Source organism: Alosa sapidissima, chromosome 15, assembly GCF_018492685.1.
Source record: "Alosa sapidissima isolate fAloSap1 chromosome 15, fAloSap1.pri, whole genome shotgun sequence".
In the NCBI taxonomy this organism is placed as follows: domain Eukaryota; kingdom Metazoa; phylum Chordata; class Actinopteri; order Clupeiformes; family Clupeidae; genus Alosa; species Alosa sapidissima.
Genome location: NC_055971.1, coordinates 6,385,304 through 6,404,922, shown reverse-complemented (window position 1 = coordinate 6,404,922; position 19,619 = coordinate 6,385,304). Strand labels below are relative to the sequence as shown.

The following is a 19,619-nucleotide window of genomic DNA, read 5'->3' as shown; positions in this document are numbered from 1 at the left end:
TTAGATATCTGACAGCAGCTGGTGTTTGATGTGAGCGAGTGTCTTTTTGCATTTGCCTGGTGTCTGTATCGTGGCCCCAAGGTCATGAGAGCTATCTATCTGAAAGCGAGAGATTATCTGGTGTGAGAGCCATGATTTTATTAGCTTCTGTGACTGGATGCGTTTGTGTGTGTGTGTGTGTTTGTGTGCGCTGTGTGTGTGTGTGTGTGTGTGTGTGTGTGTTGGGGCGGGGGGCTGCTGCATTGTACTCATCCCCATGTCTACTACATTTCTGTGATCATAACACCTATTTCAGCGCAAACACATTGCAGTTAGGTGTTTACTGTGTCACAGTTTGAGTGACAGTTTGGTGTTAAATGTTTCCAAAACCTCAGACGTGTCAAGCACCTGGGTGAATTCCACAAACAGATCCATTTGTGGGAAATGATTGAAATGATGATGTTGCGCTGTGCTGGCGTGAGGTAGATGCTCTCTTTGTGTTGGTTCACCAGACCAATTTAATTTGGAAGGTGAGGATTTGAGGCTGAAAAAATGCAATCGATCACCTTTGACTTATTGAATTATATCCGCAAATCCTATTGCTGGTGATGCAGTTAGTGCGGCAGCCAGCTGCGTCCCGTTATGTGTGTGTGTGCGTGTGTGCGTGTGTTTGGGTGAGTGAAGGAGACAGGGATGGTGTAATAACTTAAGGTATTATATTGTTTTAAATTTCATGGTGCACTTTTTGGCACCAGATCTTTTTTTGAGATCCCTTGGGTGAGAGACATCCATGCTTACCTCACTCTTGCCTGGCTGTATTTAAAGGAATAGTTTGCCTCAAAATGAAACTTGTTCCATTATCTATTTATATGTTCCTCTTGTCAGTGCAACGCAAGCCAAGTCACCCAGCAAAATTATGAACTGCTTTACCACTCAGGTCAAACAGTCACACAGCATATTTTTAAGTCATTTAGATCCCATCTCATGTTTACAGTAAGTGTTTTACAGCATGTTTGGCTGATGTCTGATTCAGCCTTAGCAGTCTCACACGATTCCTCCTCACCTCTCCTCACCTCTCTCCACACACATGTTGAACAGTCACTTATCTTCAGGCAAGCTCCAACGGAGTGTGCAAGAACATCCATTTTTCTTCCCAGACAAGAAGGGCTCTAGTCTGGTGGTGAGAGGTACATCAATGTCAAATGAAATTCTCACATTACCATGCTGTTCCAGTGTAATGGCCCCTGTAATAACTCTCATTCCCCCTCTCATCCATTAGATGAATGTGTGATCTCAAGAGGCCTGTCTCCTTTAGAGTGGAAAGGTCCTCCTTCAGGTCCAGTAGGCTTTCCTCTGACTCACCGTTTTACATTGAACTCACATGACACATGGCTCGATTTAACATTTGACTCGATTCGAACATTTATTGTTTCTTTTATTAGATCTTGGGTTTGAGGTGTCTCCTCGTTTATAGGCCTTATGAAATATTTTTAGCATGTCTGTCGTCTACAGGCGTATTAAGCCTATAAGCCTTTAAACTTAAATGATCCTTGCACTGAATAAAAATGTTGTAAGGGAGTCTCTCTGCCAGCTGGTAGTTCTGTTTAATCTGGAATCTGTTATTCTCCAGTCTTTGTGCTGTTCTTACTCCATTTACTCACTCTTTTACTGCGGAGTGTTGCCTCCCACGGTGAACCTTCCCTCCCTGTAGCCTATTATTACTTCTTTCCTTGTCTTCTCACCTTTGTCCATCTTGCTGGCTTCTTATTGCCTGTTAACCCCTTTGTTTTTGATCACCTCCTGCCTCTGGCTTCCTTTTCCCACATTTCACTCTCACTTCCCTGGGAATGTCAGCTCCCTTACGGCAGCACCTGTTGCTTGTCTCTCTCTCTGGGTGATCTATAGAGCAACTGTCAGAGAGAGTTCCGGAAGAGCAGGAGACAGCCCGGCGTCAGGCCTTAGTGTCTGGTTTCAGCCCACCTGAGGGGAAATGTCCAGTGGGAGGTGATGGGGTCAGACTCACAGTCACAGAGGATGGAATGTCACCCATTGAAGTCATGCACTTTGACTTTATTCACTGCCTTTCAGGGATGTGAGACGGGTTTGCTTATTTCACTGCTCTAGAAGTTCAGCTTTTAAATTGTAAACAAAACAAAGCATATTTGTATTTTTCATCAAACATCCACAGGTGTCGTCTCTCTGAGCCTCTGTTATGTTATGCACTGTCATGATTATTTTAATTAATCAACCAATCAAAAGGATACACATGAATTATGAATGAATAGTCCACTATTTGTAATATGTTTTAAAAAGGTCACAGTACTACAACAATTATGCCAACCTCTAATTATTCATGATTACAAATCATAAGAGAAAATGCAGTTTGTCAGCAATCAGCAGCAATTCCACTCCCACATCCATGATGGAAAAACAGGGATTTTGCATTTTTGACATTTTGGCCCTGTTAGTGCAGGGCGATATGTAGCCAAAAAAGGTGTTTGGAACATTTCATATCGATTTTTGCAAATTATGTTTTTTTACTTCTTCAGACCCTTTAGTTTGCAAAACTACCCGTTTCCAATTTTTTCCCGGACTGCACAGATCCAAAATCCAAGATGGCAGATATATCACCAAAAATTGCAAATAATCGCCTTTTTAACATTTTAAATGGATATATGTTAGGTATTATCATTATATACATACATTTTCTAATAAAATGTTATGACTTAGGTAAAAAATATGACCATGGGTGTAACCACCATTATGCTATTTATTGGCATACCCGGAAAAACACATTATTAAAAGTTTCCTTCACATAACCTAATAATCATTTGAATTAAAGTAATGTTCTGCACTCACCACAATAGATTAGATTAGATTAGATTAGATTAGATTAAACTTTATTGTCATTGCAGAGTACAAGTACGAAGACAACGAAATGTGGTTTGTGTCTAACCAGAAGTGCAAAAAAGGAGAAAAGTGCAATGTGATATACAAAGTATAGACAGGTTGTGCATAGACAGGTCAAGAAATATAGTGCCGTGTAGACAATAGTATACAGTTGATTTATATTAGGTAGAGAGGATTAGAGTATGTGCAGTGTATTAGCAGTTACCTTATAAGAGCAAAATAAATATGGCAATGTAATGTGAACAATGTATGAACAAAATACATTGGGGGGGGGGGGGGGGGGGTGTCTGCCTCCTTGTTGTCCCTGTCAAGGTTGCCATGATCGTGGGCACCTCAGGCATTGGGCGGGGGGGGGGGGGGGGGGGGGGGGCTTAGTTGGTTGTCACCAGGATGCAGAGCTAGAGTTCAGCTGCAGGAAAGAAGTTTCCTCTGAACCTGCTACCTTATGATGCAAGCATCGCTTGCCCTGGATGGCCTCAATGCAGGGGAGTGAGGAACCGATGATGCGTTGGGCAGTTTTCACCACCCTCTGCAGTGCTTTTCGGTCATGGGCAAAGCAGTTGCCATACCAAACTGTGACACAGTTGGTAAGGATACGCTTGATGGTGCAGGGGTAGAAGTTCACCAGGATCTGAGGAGGCGGTGGACCTTCTTTAGCCTCCTCAGATAGAAGAGATGCTGGTAAGCCTTCTTGATCAGGGTAGAGAAATCTGAAGCTGTTGATACACTCCACTTCAGTCCCATTGATGAGAATGGGGGTGTGTGTGCTAGCTTTAGACTTCCTGAAGTCCACAATGAGCTCTTTGGTCTTCAATAATTCTGTAACAGAACTTGCAGGAAATTGTTGGAACATATGTATTATTATTATTATTATTATATGTATGATTATATGCAAGCCTAATGCTGCCCACTACAGCTAAGCCTGCCTTCATCCATGAATTGTGACTGATTTCAGAAACAGCATCCTCTGAACAATCTACAGAGAGTAGCTCAGTGCTATTAACACACACATTGGATAGCATCTTAATAGATGGCATGGCTGTTGTGCAGGAGATGGTTGTCAGGAAAAGTGACATAAACTGTTGCCAAGATCTGGCAGAATGCTTCTTTGAAAATGTTGAAAGTAAGGCACGAGGCTACAATGACATATACTTATTAGCTATTTAACAATTATACCATCACAAACTCCATGAAAGACAGGACGAGACAGGTCCATACGATGGGAAAAGCACATGATAAGAGATACAAAATACAATACTCTACACCAATCAAAGACTTTAAAGCTTTCCTGGGATCGAAGGAAACCAAAGCCAACCTTGTCCTCTACCTTCCTCATAAAGCTGTTGAACTATGTAAACTGCCAGTCACAGTTCACACACACAAAGGTGGCAGTAGCAGTAAGTCATTTTGGCAAAACCCCACATATCTACACGTCACACAGATGTCTTGGTGCTTGCCCTTCACAGGGTACCAGACATCAACAAAGACAGTATCATTATTATGGGCACTGGAGATCGTCAACAAAAGATACATATCCGCCTTGAAATCTTGACGCACCCTAGCGGCAGCAAATGTCATTTGCAGCCTGGGTAGTCTAGCAACTCTCCTTTGGCTCGCGAGGTGGAATAACCAAACTTAGGTCAGGCCAATCACATCGTGTATAGAGTCGGTGGACCTATCGGGTATCCTATCGTATCCTATCCTATTAGGAAATTGAAAGACAACCATTTGTCCCGCCATTTACCGTTTATCCCGTGGGAAAGGAAAGGTTTCTGTTTCAAGTAAATCAAGTCATGATGATGTCATTAACACACTTTGTAGGCTTGTAGCAGGTCCTCATCCATCTCCAGACGTGTTAGCTGGATGTGAGAAATTTGTGTGTCAGCTACTCAAACCATGGTTTTCAAACTAGGGAAGTCCCATCCCTATGACTGCCCTACCACCGCCTATTGCTGTCCCCATGCTCGGATTCCTGCCCCCGCAGCCTAGCGACCCACTACTTGCCCGATGACAACTCCTAATCCCTATGGACAATTCATCCCCTACACTGGACTATTTGAACTTTCTGACACTAAATAGGATTCATGCATTATCATACTGGTTATGTAATCATCCAACCACTTTGTAACATATACCTCAGGTGGCTCTAAATACCATGTTCTATTCTCTGTATATAGACCTTACTGTCCTGTAACTGACCCCAGGCAAATGGGTCAGGCCCTTGAGTCGTGGATCTGCTTGAGGTTTCATCCTATATGTTTCTCCAATTCTAGGGAGTTTTTCCTCGCCCCTGTTACTCATGGGCTCTGTCTGAATGTTTAAGACTCTGTAAAGCGCCATGAGACATGGGTAATGTTTTGACGCTCTATAAGTGAAATTAAATTGAAATTGAAATTCTGAGAGCACACAGGCAAGCAAATGTTTGGGCATAAGATAGTGTCTGCTCCAAAGATTCTTGACTCACTGGGGAAAATGATTGATGGGCAATGGGCTCCTGTTCTGTCAAAACTTTCACCAGCACCAGAGGCTGTTGTGGAGCTTGTGAAGTGCTGTTGTCTTGCCAGCCAATGCAGTAGAAGGTGTTCTTACAACTTACCATTCACACAACTTTGCAGGTGTGAAGGCTCTGAGGAGATGTGCACCAATATTAAAAAGACAGTGACAGTGGTGAGGATAAATACTTGAGTGACAATGACAATGTTTTGTTGAACTCCTCAATAATGAAACAAGATGCAGATTTTATTTTATTTTTTTCATTTTTTCCAAATGTTCTCCAAATTTCTTGGCAAATGATGCAACACATTATTTTTCTGCATATATTGTCCGCCATCTTGAATTTTGGCACTGAAAATAAAGAAAAAAATTGGAAACAGGTTGTTTTGTATTCAATGGGGTCCTAGCAAGTAAAAAATCACCAGTTGCAAAAATCTATATGAACCGTTCCTAAAATTACATGATTCCCCTCACTATGTTATTATCATTCAGAGGAAATGTCACACAGTGTTACATCAGGCTTCCATCTGCTGTAAAAATACCCTTAGGTGCTTTCAGACTGAATGAATTACAGTGCCATTATACAATTTAATGCAGGATGTCCATTTGGCATCGCGCCAGGGGTTTGTGGTGGACATTGCTGTAGTATGTTACTTAGCTGAGCGTTAACAAAAAATCCTTTAATGTTTGCTCACTAGGATATGTGATGACATATTACGTGTGATTCACATTTAAGCTGTTTTTAAGCCATTTATCTGAAGTTTACATGGCTGTGACACAGCTAGGCTTTCTATGTCCTGCCCCTAATAGACTCCATTTTCTCTTCTCGCATACCATATCATGATTCATGCTGCACCGATGAGCTTTTAAGATTCCCTATTGATTAGAATCTTGTCATCACAATCAATGATTCATTAGTTGGCTTACACAAGTCTCATTCAGTGCTCTGCATTTCAGACTGACAAATGGAATGGTTTTGTCAAACTCATTTTGATCTACTGTTACAAATACCAGCTCAGTATGAGGCAAGACAGTCACAGATCATGGCATTGCAGCCCTTGGCTTCCTTGTATTTGTGCTTTCATGGAGAGCCCTGGGACCAGTGAAGGAATGACTGGGCTTTCTGGTAGTCTCCTAAAGGCTGTGGGACATCTGACATGGGAGCACAGGTCAGTGGTGCTGGGTTTGCTTTCCTCGTAGCCCTGAGGCTGAGATCAGTGTTGGATAACTAAAGGGATCACATGGTCTACTGGGCCCCCATCAGAGGCTAGCTTCTCAGGTGTCCAGTCAGGATCGTGTGTGTCTGTCTGCACTGAAGCCCTTGCTGCAATAGTTGGTGGGTGTGAGTTAATGTTCCATTGGCTTGGTGCTGGGAGACAAGGTTTAGACCAGTTGTTGTGACTCGGTTGACAGAGCTTGGTGCGACAGTGATTTGTGTGATGCCATTTCTATACTGCTTGAGTCTTTAAATGATTGAATGTGAATTCATATCCTGGAGATATAGTGACTGATCACCACTTTCTTTCTCCCTCTCTTCCATGTCCTTCATAGACAGCACACCCTCCCTTGATCCCTCACTTCAGCAGGCTGCCATAATGAGCTCCTGGGGGACTGAGAGCCAGGGTAGTCCCCGGTACTGCCGACACTTCCTCACTGACAACAGCATCTTCCATGGTGGGTACCCAGCTCTGTCATCATCATGTGCCTTTACTTTTACTTGTCAGAATGGCATAGACTGAAAGAGGTAGATTTCTAGACTTCGCAAGGACAATTGACGAAGCTAAAGATGTCCTTCAGAACTGAGGTTAGACATAGCTTAAATAAACTCTTTAGTTTGACTTGATTTTAGAGGACATAGCCTATTTTCTGCCTAATGCAAGTACTTTTTGGCCTTCTTGATTTCACATGCAGTTCAGCTTTAGTGCTTTTTATAAACACTTAAAGATATTGGTATTTATAATAATGCAAGTGGTAGAAGTAGTGAATTTTGATGGCTATGAGGTTTGTTATGCAATGTTACTTTAAATGCTGTATTTGTGTCAATGCTTTCCTATTAACAAAGAACCAGCAGGGGGCGATGTCATCCTCTCACCTCTTATGATGCATAACAGCATATCAGAGTAAAACTCCCAAGTGGATAGTTGCAAATTTCCATCATTAAAGCAACTGTGTAATTTCATTCATTCAAATGATAATATTGAGGCAGGTGAGGCAGCTCTCCTGGGAATCTTATTGTAATTGTTGTGACATCTCCCGACAGCTAGTGAGACAGTTGTGTATTCCTACTACGGTTTTACAATTGAAATGCAATTTAAAAAAGGCCACAGATGGTCATCAAGATGAAACAATAGTTAATATACTGTGATGTGAGTTTTTTTTTAATACAAACGCTTGCAGTTATTGGCCATGTTCTGTGATGGCCACTGGATTAAACACGATGAAATAATATAAATAAATAATTCACAAGAATATTAAAACCTCTTTATCTATATCACTGCCTTTAGGCGGTCTCTGATGACTGCTAGCTACCAGCTGTGATGGAGCCACTCTCTTTCTCTCCCTCTCTCTCTCTCTCTCTTCTATCTCTCTCTCTCACACACACACTCACACACACACTAGATCTTCAAAAATCAATTGGACCTCAAACCAAACAAACAAAGGATACTATCTTCATATATGAAGCACAATCAAGATGTATTAATCAGTTAGATAGCTATTGAATCCACTGAAAATTCAGAAGACAACGTTGCATTAAATTATCTTCTGAGGCTTCTGTTTTTTAATGTGGGGAGATACGTGACTGCTGCTAGTCCGTGGGTGGGTGGTTGGGTGGGTATGCTTGCCTGATAGTTAGTGTGATGCTCTGCCCTGCTCTCACTGCTGACTCTGCTGAGTGGAGCTGTTGTTTAGTCCCACACACCTTCACCACCCGGCGAGATCGGCCGGTGATAGATCAACCTCTTTGTGGTTAGAGAGACAGATGGAAGTGTGATGATCAAACATGGTGGAACCTGACGTGTTCTCCTTGTTCTTCTCCATGTCCTCTGACTCCCCCCTGTGCTCTCCCTGGAGCCCCCTCTTCCCCTTGATTGTGGCTGACAGAGCTGGTGACACTTTGGTTCCACCAGGAGGAAAGAAATCTTGACGATTACAGGCGTGGAAAATAGGGACCAAGCTAATCTGTCAGAGGTGTGGTGTCTAAATTAAAACTGCCAGTGTGTGGAGATTGTACTTTGTGTGTGTGTAGGGAACCTTAGAGAACACACACAAACACACACACACACACACACACACATACAGATAGAGAGAGAGAGAGAGAAAGACAGAAGGAATGTGAAGTCATTTGGGATCCTTTTTTGCTTATCAATTCAAAAAGAAGTATTGATTGTCTCACCTTTCACCCTAAATTGTGGGCAAGTCATCAAAAAGTACTTGTTTGATCAGACCTTTCTCCAGGAACCCATGAACTACTTAATCTAATGAATGCATTAGGGACACCACTAGGGTGGCAAAATTCCGGGAATTTTGGAAACTTTCCATGGGAATTAACAGGAATATATGGGAATTAACAGGAATAAACGGGAATTAATGGGAATAAACTGGGAATTTTAATATGGCAAGTTAGTCTATAACAGGGAACTTAAATGTAGTGGACAAAACCCCATCTTGCAGTCTAATATTAGTTAAAACAACCTGATTGAATACAATTTCAGTCGAATTTGTACCCTGCACATATGTCAATCACATGCACACAGCAATCGGCATAGGCTGCTAGACATATAGGGAAACCTATGGTGCGTTCATATGCATGGGGAAAAAATGTTCTAACCAATCGGATTTTGTTGTTGAGTGGTGTGGTGTATCTTGGGCAGTTCAGTGTTGCTAGTTTAGCACACTAGTAAACCATAGGCAAAGAATGGGATTCCCGCTAGCATGCTAGCTAGCTTTGTATGCTAAGCTAAGCGAAAATACCAACATACAATTCATATTGCTTATTACGAAACAAAATGTTAATGTTTGTATACGAAACAGTTTGTATGAATTACTCAAAATTCCAAGTTAATTCCCGTAAATTCCCATTAATTCCCATAATTTCCTTTAATTCCATGAAAGTTTCCAATTTGGAATATTTCCAAAATTCCCCAACTTAACTTCCCATGGTAAGTTTCCGGAAATTTACCGGAAATGTTCCGCCCCTTTGCAACCCTAGACAACACACTCTTGCTGTGACAGTTTTCTAGTGAGGTTTATAGATAATAAAGGGAGGAAACAGCTTCAACTTGCAGCGGGGATGTCAGCGAGGTAGAAAATACAATCCAGGGGGATTTGAATCTCACACACACACACACACACACACACACACACACACACACACTCTCTCTCTCTCTCTTACACACACACACACACACACACACACACACACACATACACACACACACACACACATATACACACACACACAGATAGAGAGAGAGAGAGAGAGAGAGAGAAAGACAGAAGGAATGTGAAGTCATTTGGGATCCTTTTTTGCTTATCAATTCAAAAAGTAGTATTGATTGTCTCACCTTTCACCCTAAATTGTTGGCAAGTCATCAAAAAGTACTTGTTTGATCAGACCTTTCTTCAGGAACCCATGAACTACTTAATCTAATGAATGCATTAGGGACACCACTAGGGTTGCAAAATTCTGGGAATTTTCAAAGTTGGAAACTTTCCATGGGAATTAACAGGAATATATGGGAATTAACAGGAATAAACGGGAATAAACTGGGAATTTTAATATGGCAAGTTAGTCTATAACAGGGAACTTAAATGTAGTGGACAAAACCCCATCTTGCAGTCTAATATTAGTTAAAACAACCTGATTGAATACAATTTCAGTCGAATTTGTACCCTGCACATATGTCAATCACATGCACACAGCAATCGGCATAGGCTGCTAGACATATAGGGAAACCTATGGTGCGTTCATATGCATGGGGAAAAAATGTTCCAACCAATCGGATTTTGTTGTTGAGTGGTGTGGTGTATCTTGGGCAGTTCAGTGTTGCTAGTTTAGCACGCTAGTAAACCATAGGAAAAGAATGGGATTCCCGCTAGCATGCTAGCTAGCTTTGTATGCTAAGCTAAGCGAAAATACCAACATACAATTCATATTGCTTATTACGAAACAAAATGTTAATGTTTGTATACGAAACCGTTTGTATGAATTACCCAAAATTCCCAGTTAATTCCCGTAAATTCCCATTCATTCCCATAATTTTCTTTAATTCCATGAAAGTTTCCAATTTGGAATATTTCTAAAATTCCCCAACTTAACTTCACACCACACTCTTGCTGTGACAGTTTTCTAGTGAGGTTTATAGATAATAAAGGGAGGAAACAGCTTCAACTTGCAGCGGGGACGTCAGCGAGGTAGAAAAGACAATCCAGGGGGATTTGAATCTTTCACATACACACACACACACACACACACACAGACACACACACACTCTCTCTCTTACACACATACACACACACGCAGAAGAAAATGTTATTTTTGTGATTTATGTGTGGAGAGTGTCTGTGGGGATGTCGGGGAAGACTCTCTCTCATATATCCAGGCTTTATTCCCTTTAAAGTCACTGAGCAGTTGATGGATACGCGTCTCACTCCACTTCACTGAGACTGCTGTCTAATCTGTCAGGGGGGGAACAACAGAGGAATCACTCAGAGGCAGCGCTGTAAACTGGATTTGCACTATAGGGGGAGACCCAGCAGGATGATGGAGCCATCAGATTAAGAGCTTGCATAGTAGCCAGCCCACAAGCCCCTGTTCAGCCTTGCATTCCGTTGGGAATTAGGCTGTTCGGTCCACTCAGTCAGTCCACTCTGGATTTTGGAGATATAATTTACCTCATTGCAAGCTGCATTATAGTGCAAAAGTGCCTTCACCTCCATTTTAAATGAGCTCAGCCGAGTCATGTCTGTTAAATCACAGTGCCCAATGCACTCCAGCTGCTAATGTGTGCTGGACAGAGGAGGAGGAGGGGGGGTGTCATGATGGAGACTCAGTGGGAGCCAGTGAAATACTGAAACAAAACAGCACACCGAGAAAGAAACGGGAGGATTCTGGCTGATTGTTGCAAGGGGAGTTGTATGGTTGATCTGTAGAGCTGATCATCGATTCCCATATGCCACGGCTGGGGATGTTATTGTCTTCAGGGGCACTGAGGTGTAATGACCCATGATCTGGCTAACTCCTCTGGGCCATACATTGCTGCAATTTTCCAGCTCATTACATAATCAATGTGCCCAATGACATCTGCTTTGTTCACAGTTTCCATGGGATGACATGAAAAATGGCAAATCTCTCAGATGAATACAGATTTCCTTGCAACATTGTTTAGGTGTGTTTGAAGTGGGTTTAGGCCAAATCTACCTGGCTTCTTCCCAGAGAGGCCCTGTGGCATGTGTGAAAACACAATAGGCTTAAGTATAAGGCCTATATGAAATGTTCACAATCCTACAAATGTCTTTAAGGATAATGTCCAGATAAGAACACTGTCTGCTTGTTGTGCGTTTTAGGCCTAATACTTTTTCACACGCTCTCGGCCTACTTTTTCACACACTCTTCTTTAGTAGGCTACATTTGGTGTGAAGGTTTCAATCCACAATTTCTCTCAAAACATTTATTTGATTAAAATGAAGAATTTACCTTGGACTGCTTCACTAAGGTGACGTGAATGCTGTTTTGTAGGCCTTTTTTGTTTGTATATCCACTCACAACCTATCAAACGTTTTAGCTGCCTTAGTGGATCTTTATATCGTCTTATTCCGAACTCAGGTGCGAGATTGTTAAGCAATCTTTTAGTAAATAAAACAGTTTTACCCAGCGTGCATTTCAACACAATGATTGCCTGTTTGCTGCTCAACAGCTGAACTTAATACACGTGTCGATTCTCACAGTCTGGCTCATTGTAAGAGACAGCCATTACGAGGGAACCCGTTTATTAGAAGCGGGGAAATTGGATGGGATTGATTTCACGGTGTTTGCACTGGCGAACAGTTTTGTCAAATGTGGAAACCTGTTTTGCATACTAAAACATATTTTGTTTGTTGGTTGAAAACGCGCACCGGCTCCATTCTTCGCCCTCTATTTACAGTCATGCCCCAGAGCTCTTTTTGATCTGATGCTCGCCGTAGCACGTTCAGGATATTAAATGTCCCCAAATTCGTTAGAGTCGTCGTTTCATATCCTCGGACTTTGCGTGGGTCTATATTACACACATAGTTCAATAAAGCCGTTTAAAACACACAAGATTATGCCAACATCGCCTGTAAAATGCATGATGTGGTGTTAACCTGTAGACTTATCCGCAACAATTACACTCCTCCCTTTCCCCCCCTCAAACCTCTAAACGGTTTCTCACAAATGTTTTGTGTCAGATGGGTATATAGAAATCTCGGACAGTCTGTGAGGGAACCTAACAGAGAAGGGAACTGGGAGAGGGTGACTGAAGAGCAGAGTCAGCGCAGACCAAGCCCAAGAAGACACATCTGCACGGAGGGGTTTACAGTTAGTCCGGTTTGGATGTATCGGAATTCGAAATAGAATGGATGAATGTTAGATTTTTTCTGTTTTGTTTGGAGCTGCATACTTATCTTTCATTTTTGTTGAAAAAAAACACGTTTTTTCCCGAAAATTATGTCAAAAATAAATGGAGCAACGCGTTGACTCAGATTTTCTAGACACCATCCCTTTTTACTCCACATTCCAGAAAGGGATTCTTTGGTTGAAGTCATGCGCGTCCATGATATACTGTAATGGCAGAACTCGAAGTTTTCAGAAATCTCAGTCTAGAAAAAGGTGAGTTCTCTTGACAAACACGTAATCGCGTTTATTGTATTCTTTAGTCCATATCTGACTTACGCTGTGTTATGTTATAGTGTTTAACATTCTTTTAAAATCAATAATTCCAGCATGCCTTCAGCGGCATGATCCTCCTGCGTGTGTCAAGCATTTGTCTTTAAGAGCAGTAACTTGACGCACCTTTTGAAATGTTGTTCATTTTCATACAGTGAACTTCCTGCTATGTATCTTAAGCAACCTCCACTTAGACATATCATTTCCAACTGTTAGCCTATTGTTTGGGGAAGAATGGTCCCTTTTGGAATAAACACTTCTGGAAAACAACGTCCATCCACACATCTGAGATGTCTACATGAAGTGGCGCGGACAAGTGGAACTCTCCATGGTCCTGTAATAGGGCGTCTGTCAACTCGTAGGATAAAGTGCAAACGATATACGGTTTACCATAGTAGTCCTTGCATGACTAACGATGGAAAGATACAATTTCAATACAATACAATACCGTTTGTGAACATGTCTTTGTGCTTACACAGTTATGCCATCTTGAGGCAGCGTTACTTGATGCGCACGTGATCTAATTGGTGGTTTTGCGCAGGAAAGTCCAGCCATCCTTCTAGCCTAGTATTAAGGAGCAATCTTATTCGATACATTTCAGCTAAGTCGGCTTTGTACAGTTGTAGTCTCAGCACATATTGATATTTGTGTTTGTGATATTGTGCTTTTAAACTCCTTCAGACAAACCCCAAACATTTTCTGTTCTCTCTCCCTGTCTTTCTTTCTCTCTCTCTTCTTTCTTTCTTTGTCAGTCAGCTTTCCTATGTGTGATTGTGTATTTCTCTGTCTGCACGAGTGTATGTATGTACTAGTATCAGTTTGTGCCATTTCAGTTAGCACTTGATGCTAGATACCACTAGATGATCTGCTCAGGTTAATGCCCTTGTTCTGCTGATACTCCAACAGCTCCTTCTCAGCATATCATACCATCCATGGTCGTGGTGGTTGGGAACGTGTGGTCATACAGGAATATATAAGAAACCTGCAAGTAACTAGTCAAGTTATTTAGTTTGGTCAAGGAATTTTGAATTTTGATGCCTGTGTCTTCATGAAAGTGTCCCACCCCCTGTAACTGCTCCCCACATGGAGAAAATGTGTTTTCTATGTAAAATGTGGATAATGATGAATCTCTGCAAGACTTTTTGCTCGCAGGCACCAAATCAGTGAGAGATTCCTTCATTTTGATTTTGAAAGGCAAGAATAGCCTTTACATGCAAATGATAGTTATTACCTGATTTGAATAGGAATTGTCGAATGAAATTCTTGTGACACATGACCATCAGTATGTATGGCAGACTTGGTATATTGCTCTACTGTTCCTTCAGAAGTTGCCCGGTGGTGGAGCTGTGGGAATAAATTGTGGCGTGTGTGAATTTGTGGAGATTAGGGAGATCACACAGGTCCCTGTGCCTGCCCGGAGAGATATCCGCATCAGCACAGCCTCATCATGGCTTTGGGTGGGGAAAATGACAGGGGATATAGGAATCCCCCCTCCCCCATCAACACTGCCCTCTCTTTCCACTTTCTACCTCCAAACACCAGACAACCAGGCTTTGATGGGGAAGCCGGGGTGCCCACGGTGGGAGTGACACACACACACACACACACACACACACACTGCAGTGGCAGCAGCAGTCATGAATACATTACAGCACTGTTATTTCTTACAGTGGTTGGATGGAGCACCCAGAGGGTCTCCTCAGAATAGATGTACGGTGTGGTGGCAGCTCCAGCATCCTCATTGTCTCTAATTAGCAGGCAGAGCTGGGGAGGAGTGCTCTCCCAGGCACTGGGCTTCCCTCTGCAAGGGTTGACATTGTGGGTGTTTGTTTTCTCACAGCTCTTTTGCACACACATACAGAGAAAGAGTGTATGTCTCCCCGAGTTTTTATCTGAAATATGAATGACCATGAATAATTACATAGACATGTGGTTGGAGGAGGATGCACCTTCTCTACTGGTATATTTCCTGCATTCCTGATTCTTATTTAGGTTCAGGGTGTTCTTTAAAGGTGGCATGAAATATTAAAGAGATAACATTATTGGTTGGACTTCTGCCCACTAAATTGGTCCAACAGGAATCCTTCCCAGGCAGCATTGGAATAGTAGTCAAAGCCCATAGGTTGTGCAGCAGAGCAATTGACTGATTTAATTTCATAACTGGATAGGTTTCATCTCCTCAGAATCTGTCATTTCAGCATGGAAGAGAGATAGGTAGATGGAGAGACATGGGCCAAAAATGGAATGGAAAACAGTAAGATTTGCTTTGTGCTGATGTGAGATGATGGTGATGATGATAGGAAACATGCATTACATGCATTGCAACAGGCGTAAAAAACATGACAATACAAAATGCACAATTTGCACGATTTGATCATTATTGTACTACTATGCATGATACAATAATAACAAAAAGATGATCTTACCTTGGTGTACAGGGAACAGTTTAACATGATACAGGACCATATTTAGGCATTGTAATGTTTCAATTGTTTTTGAAGCACTGTGTTTGACAAGATGGAGTGCTTTGAGGGGATTGTGCAGACGGGTGTGTGTGTGTGTGTGTGTTTGTGTCTCTCTCTGTGTGTGTGCTGTGTGGCACCATGCCTTTGTCTGTACAGTTTAAAGGAGTTATTTCTCAGTAAAACTTCCATCAAGTGAAAAGGCCTCAGCCCCGCAAAAGGGCCTCTAAAAGATCAATGCCCATTGATCTCCTGTAGCCTCCTCCTCACTCTCTCAACACTTGGCCTTCCTGGCTGTAATCTCTTGCCCTGTCTGAAAAGAACATCTACACACAGTTGCCTGATAGGATCTCCTGGAGGAGTCACTCACTTTTACGCATGTATTATGTCATCGCACACAGATTATCGTTCCGTCCACATCTGTTCACTTCAGATGGGGGTGGGGGAAAGTGGGGTTGTCCTACGCACGCGTCCACAACAATGCATTATACGAGATCTCGTGGAATAAATCCGTGGTTGGTCAAACACAAATCTCCAAAAGTTCAAAGTGCTCCTTGTACAACAGCTGGATGGAGCTGGAGCTGGCAGATGACCAGTGGGAGGGTATTTGGGTGCTGGAGGGGCAGGACAGATGACTGGAGGGTTTGCGCCCACAGATGGACAGAGCGTGGCCAGTGTGTCTGAGACGTGCGTGACGGTGCCATGGAGCTGCTGTCTGAGTCTGTGGAGCGGTCAGCCGTGGCCTCGGTCGCGTCACTGCTCGCCAGGAGAATCTTCCTCATTGGGTGCAGCGTGGCCGTACCACATAAGTGTCGCCTAGCTTACTCAGGTAAACAGACAACTGTGTGGATGAGCTCATGTGGGTGCCTACATGTACAGAGTGTTGCACAGACAGTAATGTGATCTGTGTTTGTTTGGGCTTTATGGTTATCATTTCATTTCATAGTTAGGTGATTTGGTTAAGCATTTCTGCTTTGAACGGAGTGCTAAAAAGAGATGTATATTCTACAATAATAATAGGTATTTTATTACTAAAGAAGCTTCAGTCAACCACGAATACTGTAAATCTGAAGGACTTATAATACGAGTGTCTATTTTTGTCAGCTGATTTGGGAAGTTGAGTGGCAGGGTATTTCCCATTATCCCTCAATTCCCTGTTTGGGTGTATGGAGGTCTGTTTACTGTGATACAGGTTTGTTCCTTTGACTCGCATCCTTGCCGACTGATCAAATCCATTTAAAAACCGTAGCTACATGGAACAGATGGCAGTGAAAGCTATATGCAAACAGCATCGGCACAAGCTCCAGAGCTATTTATAGGATTGAGTTCTTGTTTATGATGCTGAACTGTTCATCCTTTTGGAGAACTATCATCTCATGAAGTGTAAGTGTAGCATGGAGTACACTAAAAGCCCTCTTAGCACCGACACGTGTGTATGTGCATGTGTGTGGACGTCCGCCTCTCTCAGTGCGTGACTGAGGGTTATTTTATCATCCTTGTACTGAGGAGGACTCCCGGTGTAGTTCCTGTTGTGTCATAATTGATCGGGCACCTTTATCTGAGTTGGTCCTGTGGGGAGGGGAGCTGAATAGCGAGGCTGAGAGTGGAAATCAGACAGTATTATCGGATGATGTTATATGAAATGAGAGCTTCATTGATGAGTGATAGTGAAATTATCATCCGCTTTTCATAGCCCTCACTTCATTTGCACCAGACAGTCTCTCTTTTTCCACCTGCCTGGCAGTGTAAATGTACTGTGAAAGGATGGGCATTACAATTTCAAAAATCTGATTGTGATACTTTGTTCTCCCTATAATTCCCTGACATGTGAAAATGACACGGCTCCAGTCTGTGGTGATGGAGCCCAAGGATGGCTTTGGTGCACTGATAACATCATTTTTTCAACAATCTGATGTGACATGGTTTGTTATAAATTTAGCATGAGGAGCGAAGGCTAAAGTTGAAACAGGTGTCTCCTTGCACACTCACATTATAAGCATGCCTTCATTTTCTGTCTGTGTCTCATCTTCTAAATGGAGGCTTTTGTATTGCTCATCATAATAAAACGGTGTGGCTTTTTGGAAAGTATATGTCTTTATTACCAAAATAGGTCAAATGGTCATCTTGTCCATCCTCTTTGGTTTCTCACTCTACACTACACACACTGGCCCTCTCTCTCTCTCTCACTCTCTCTCTCTCTCTCTCTCCCTCTCTCTCTCTCTCTCTCTCTCTCTCTCTCTCTCTCTCCCCTACTGTGGCTCCCTCTCTTCCTCTCCTCTTTGCTGTGTGCCGAGCCTCTGTGGTTGTGTGGGGGTGGGCAGTGCGCTGTTTGAGGACGTGAGCATCAGAGGCTGAGGCTTTATGACCCAATTACCCTGCATTTGATTTCCTTTGTGCCCCTGCTCTACACCGCTGCTTTGATCTCCTCTGTCTGCTGCCGCCAGGAGCGGTGGGGACGTTTAATTCACCCTATGCCCCCTCCCCAACGCCTCAATGTTGTATGTCTTTTTGTATGTGTGTGTGTGTGTGTGTGTGTATGTGTGTGTATGTCATGTGGACAGTAAATGACACTTGTCCTGACATGCTCTAGCCACGTGTAGAGAATTATCCCTGTTAAAGAGAACACACTGTATTCTTCCGGTGACTCTGGTTCCATGTATTCTAGTGGTTGTTGTGACCCAGGTGAGAGAAGGGCCACTGAGGCTCTGCCTCCACAGGGTCCTCTACTCCCATCTGTGGAACCTAATGAGCTCTCTCCACCCCTACTGGCCTGGCAGTGGAGGTTTGATGGAGATTTGTAGAGTGTTAATCAGCCGTGAAGGTTTACTCTCCTCACTCAATTGGGTTTAAATGAGCTGAAGAGAGAGGCTAATGACATGACTCTGTTAGAGAGAATAGACTGAAGTCACGCAGAGAGGAGAATGTGAGGACAAGGTGTGGGTGAGGAGGGAAGGATGGTGTAGGGACCAAAATGTGAACTTGTTTTAGGTTGTTTGTTTTGGTTGTGTGTGTAGTTATTTAGTTGATGTACACAGTATATCTGAAGGGACAAACAGTGTAGACCAGTGATGAGCCAGTTGAATCAGGAATTCTATTTTGCCTCACAGTAAATCCAGGCACTTCTACCTCATCTCATCAAGAGAAAATCCTCCCTAATATGTAGTGAGTGTAATGACTGGCCCCAAGGTCAATGACAACTTGACTCACTCACACTCAAGACCTGTTACAGCCTCAAAAATCCCTTACTACCCCACCTAACATTAATTGCATTTCTGAGTGCTCTGTAACAGGTCTTCCACACATTACGCTACGTTTTTGATTAAGCTAAATGTTCTGTAGTGTTTTAAACGGCAGTCGACCACAGGAGATGTATGTGTGTGTGTCTAATGAAAAGGGCTACTGTTTACTACCTACTATTATTTGGTGGACATTTGTTCAATGGCTGCACTAAAAAATACCACACCTGGTCAACTACCTGTGTTTCCTTCAAAGCCTTGGCAATGGAACATGTCTGAAAAAAGTAATCACACTTATACATCTGTAGTAAAAAGCTTGCATATACATTCATAAGCAAATATCATAAAGCCCTTCAACATAAAAGGTAGGTCATAGAAAATCTGTATCTAAAAGGTACCATCCTTATGTGTGTTAACACACTGTTATCATACAGTACAGAAATGAATATCTATGTATTTTACAGGCATTTTCCATATGGTGAATATTCACCCATGGTGAATATGTTGAATATATTGTACACATATCAATAAGATCATGAAAAGGAAACATAAAATGGTCACCTATCAATAAAAGAGGCAAGACATGGTATTTGTGGTGCTTTAGGCTAAACAAAACAAACAGGCCAAAAAGGT

The 19,619-nt window shown here is 42.4% G+C and overlaps 1 protein-coding gene across 3 annotated transcripts in view; it reads left to right on the top strand.

Annotated features, from left to right (window-relative positions):
- Positions 1-19,619, top strand: part of plch1 (phospholipase C, eta 1) — a 48,421-nt gene that overhangs the window by 2,618 nt on the left and 26,184 nt on the right. For all 3 annotated transcript variants that reach the window (XM_042062890.1, XM_042062889.1, XM_042062891.1), the window contains exon 2: positions 6,934-7,056. In XM_042062890.1, the coding sequence (XP_041918824.1) occupies positions 6,978-7,056 (79 nt within the window). In that variant the 5' untranslated portion in view covers positions 6,934-6,977. The remainder of the gene's footprint in view (positions 1-6,933; positions 7,057-19,619) is intronic.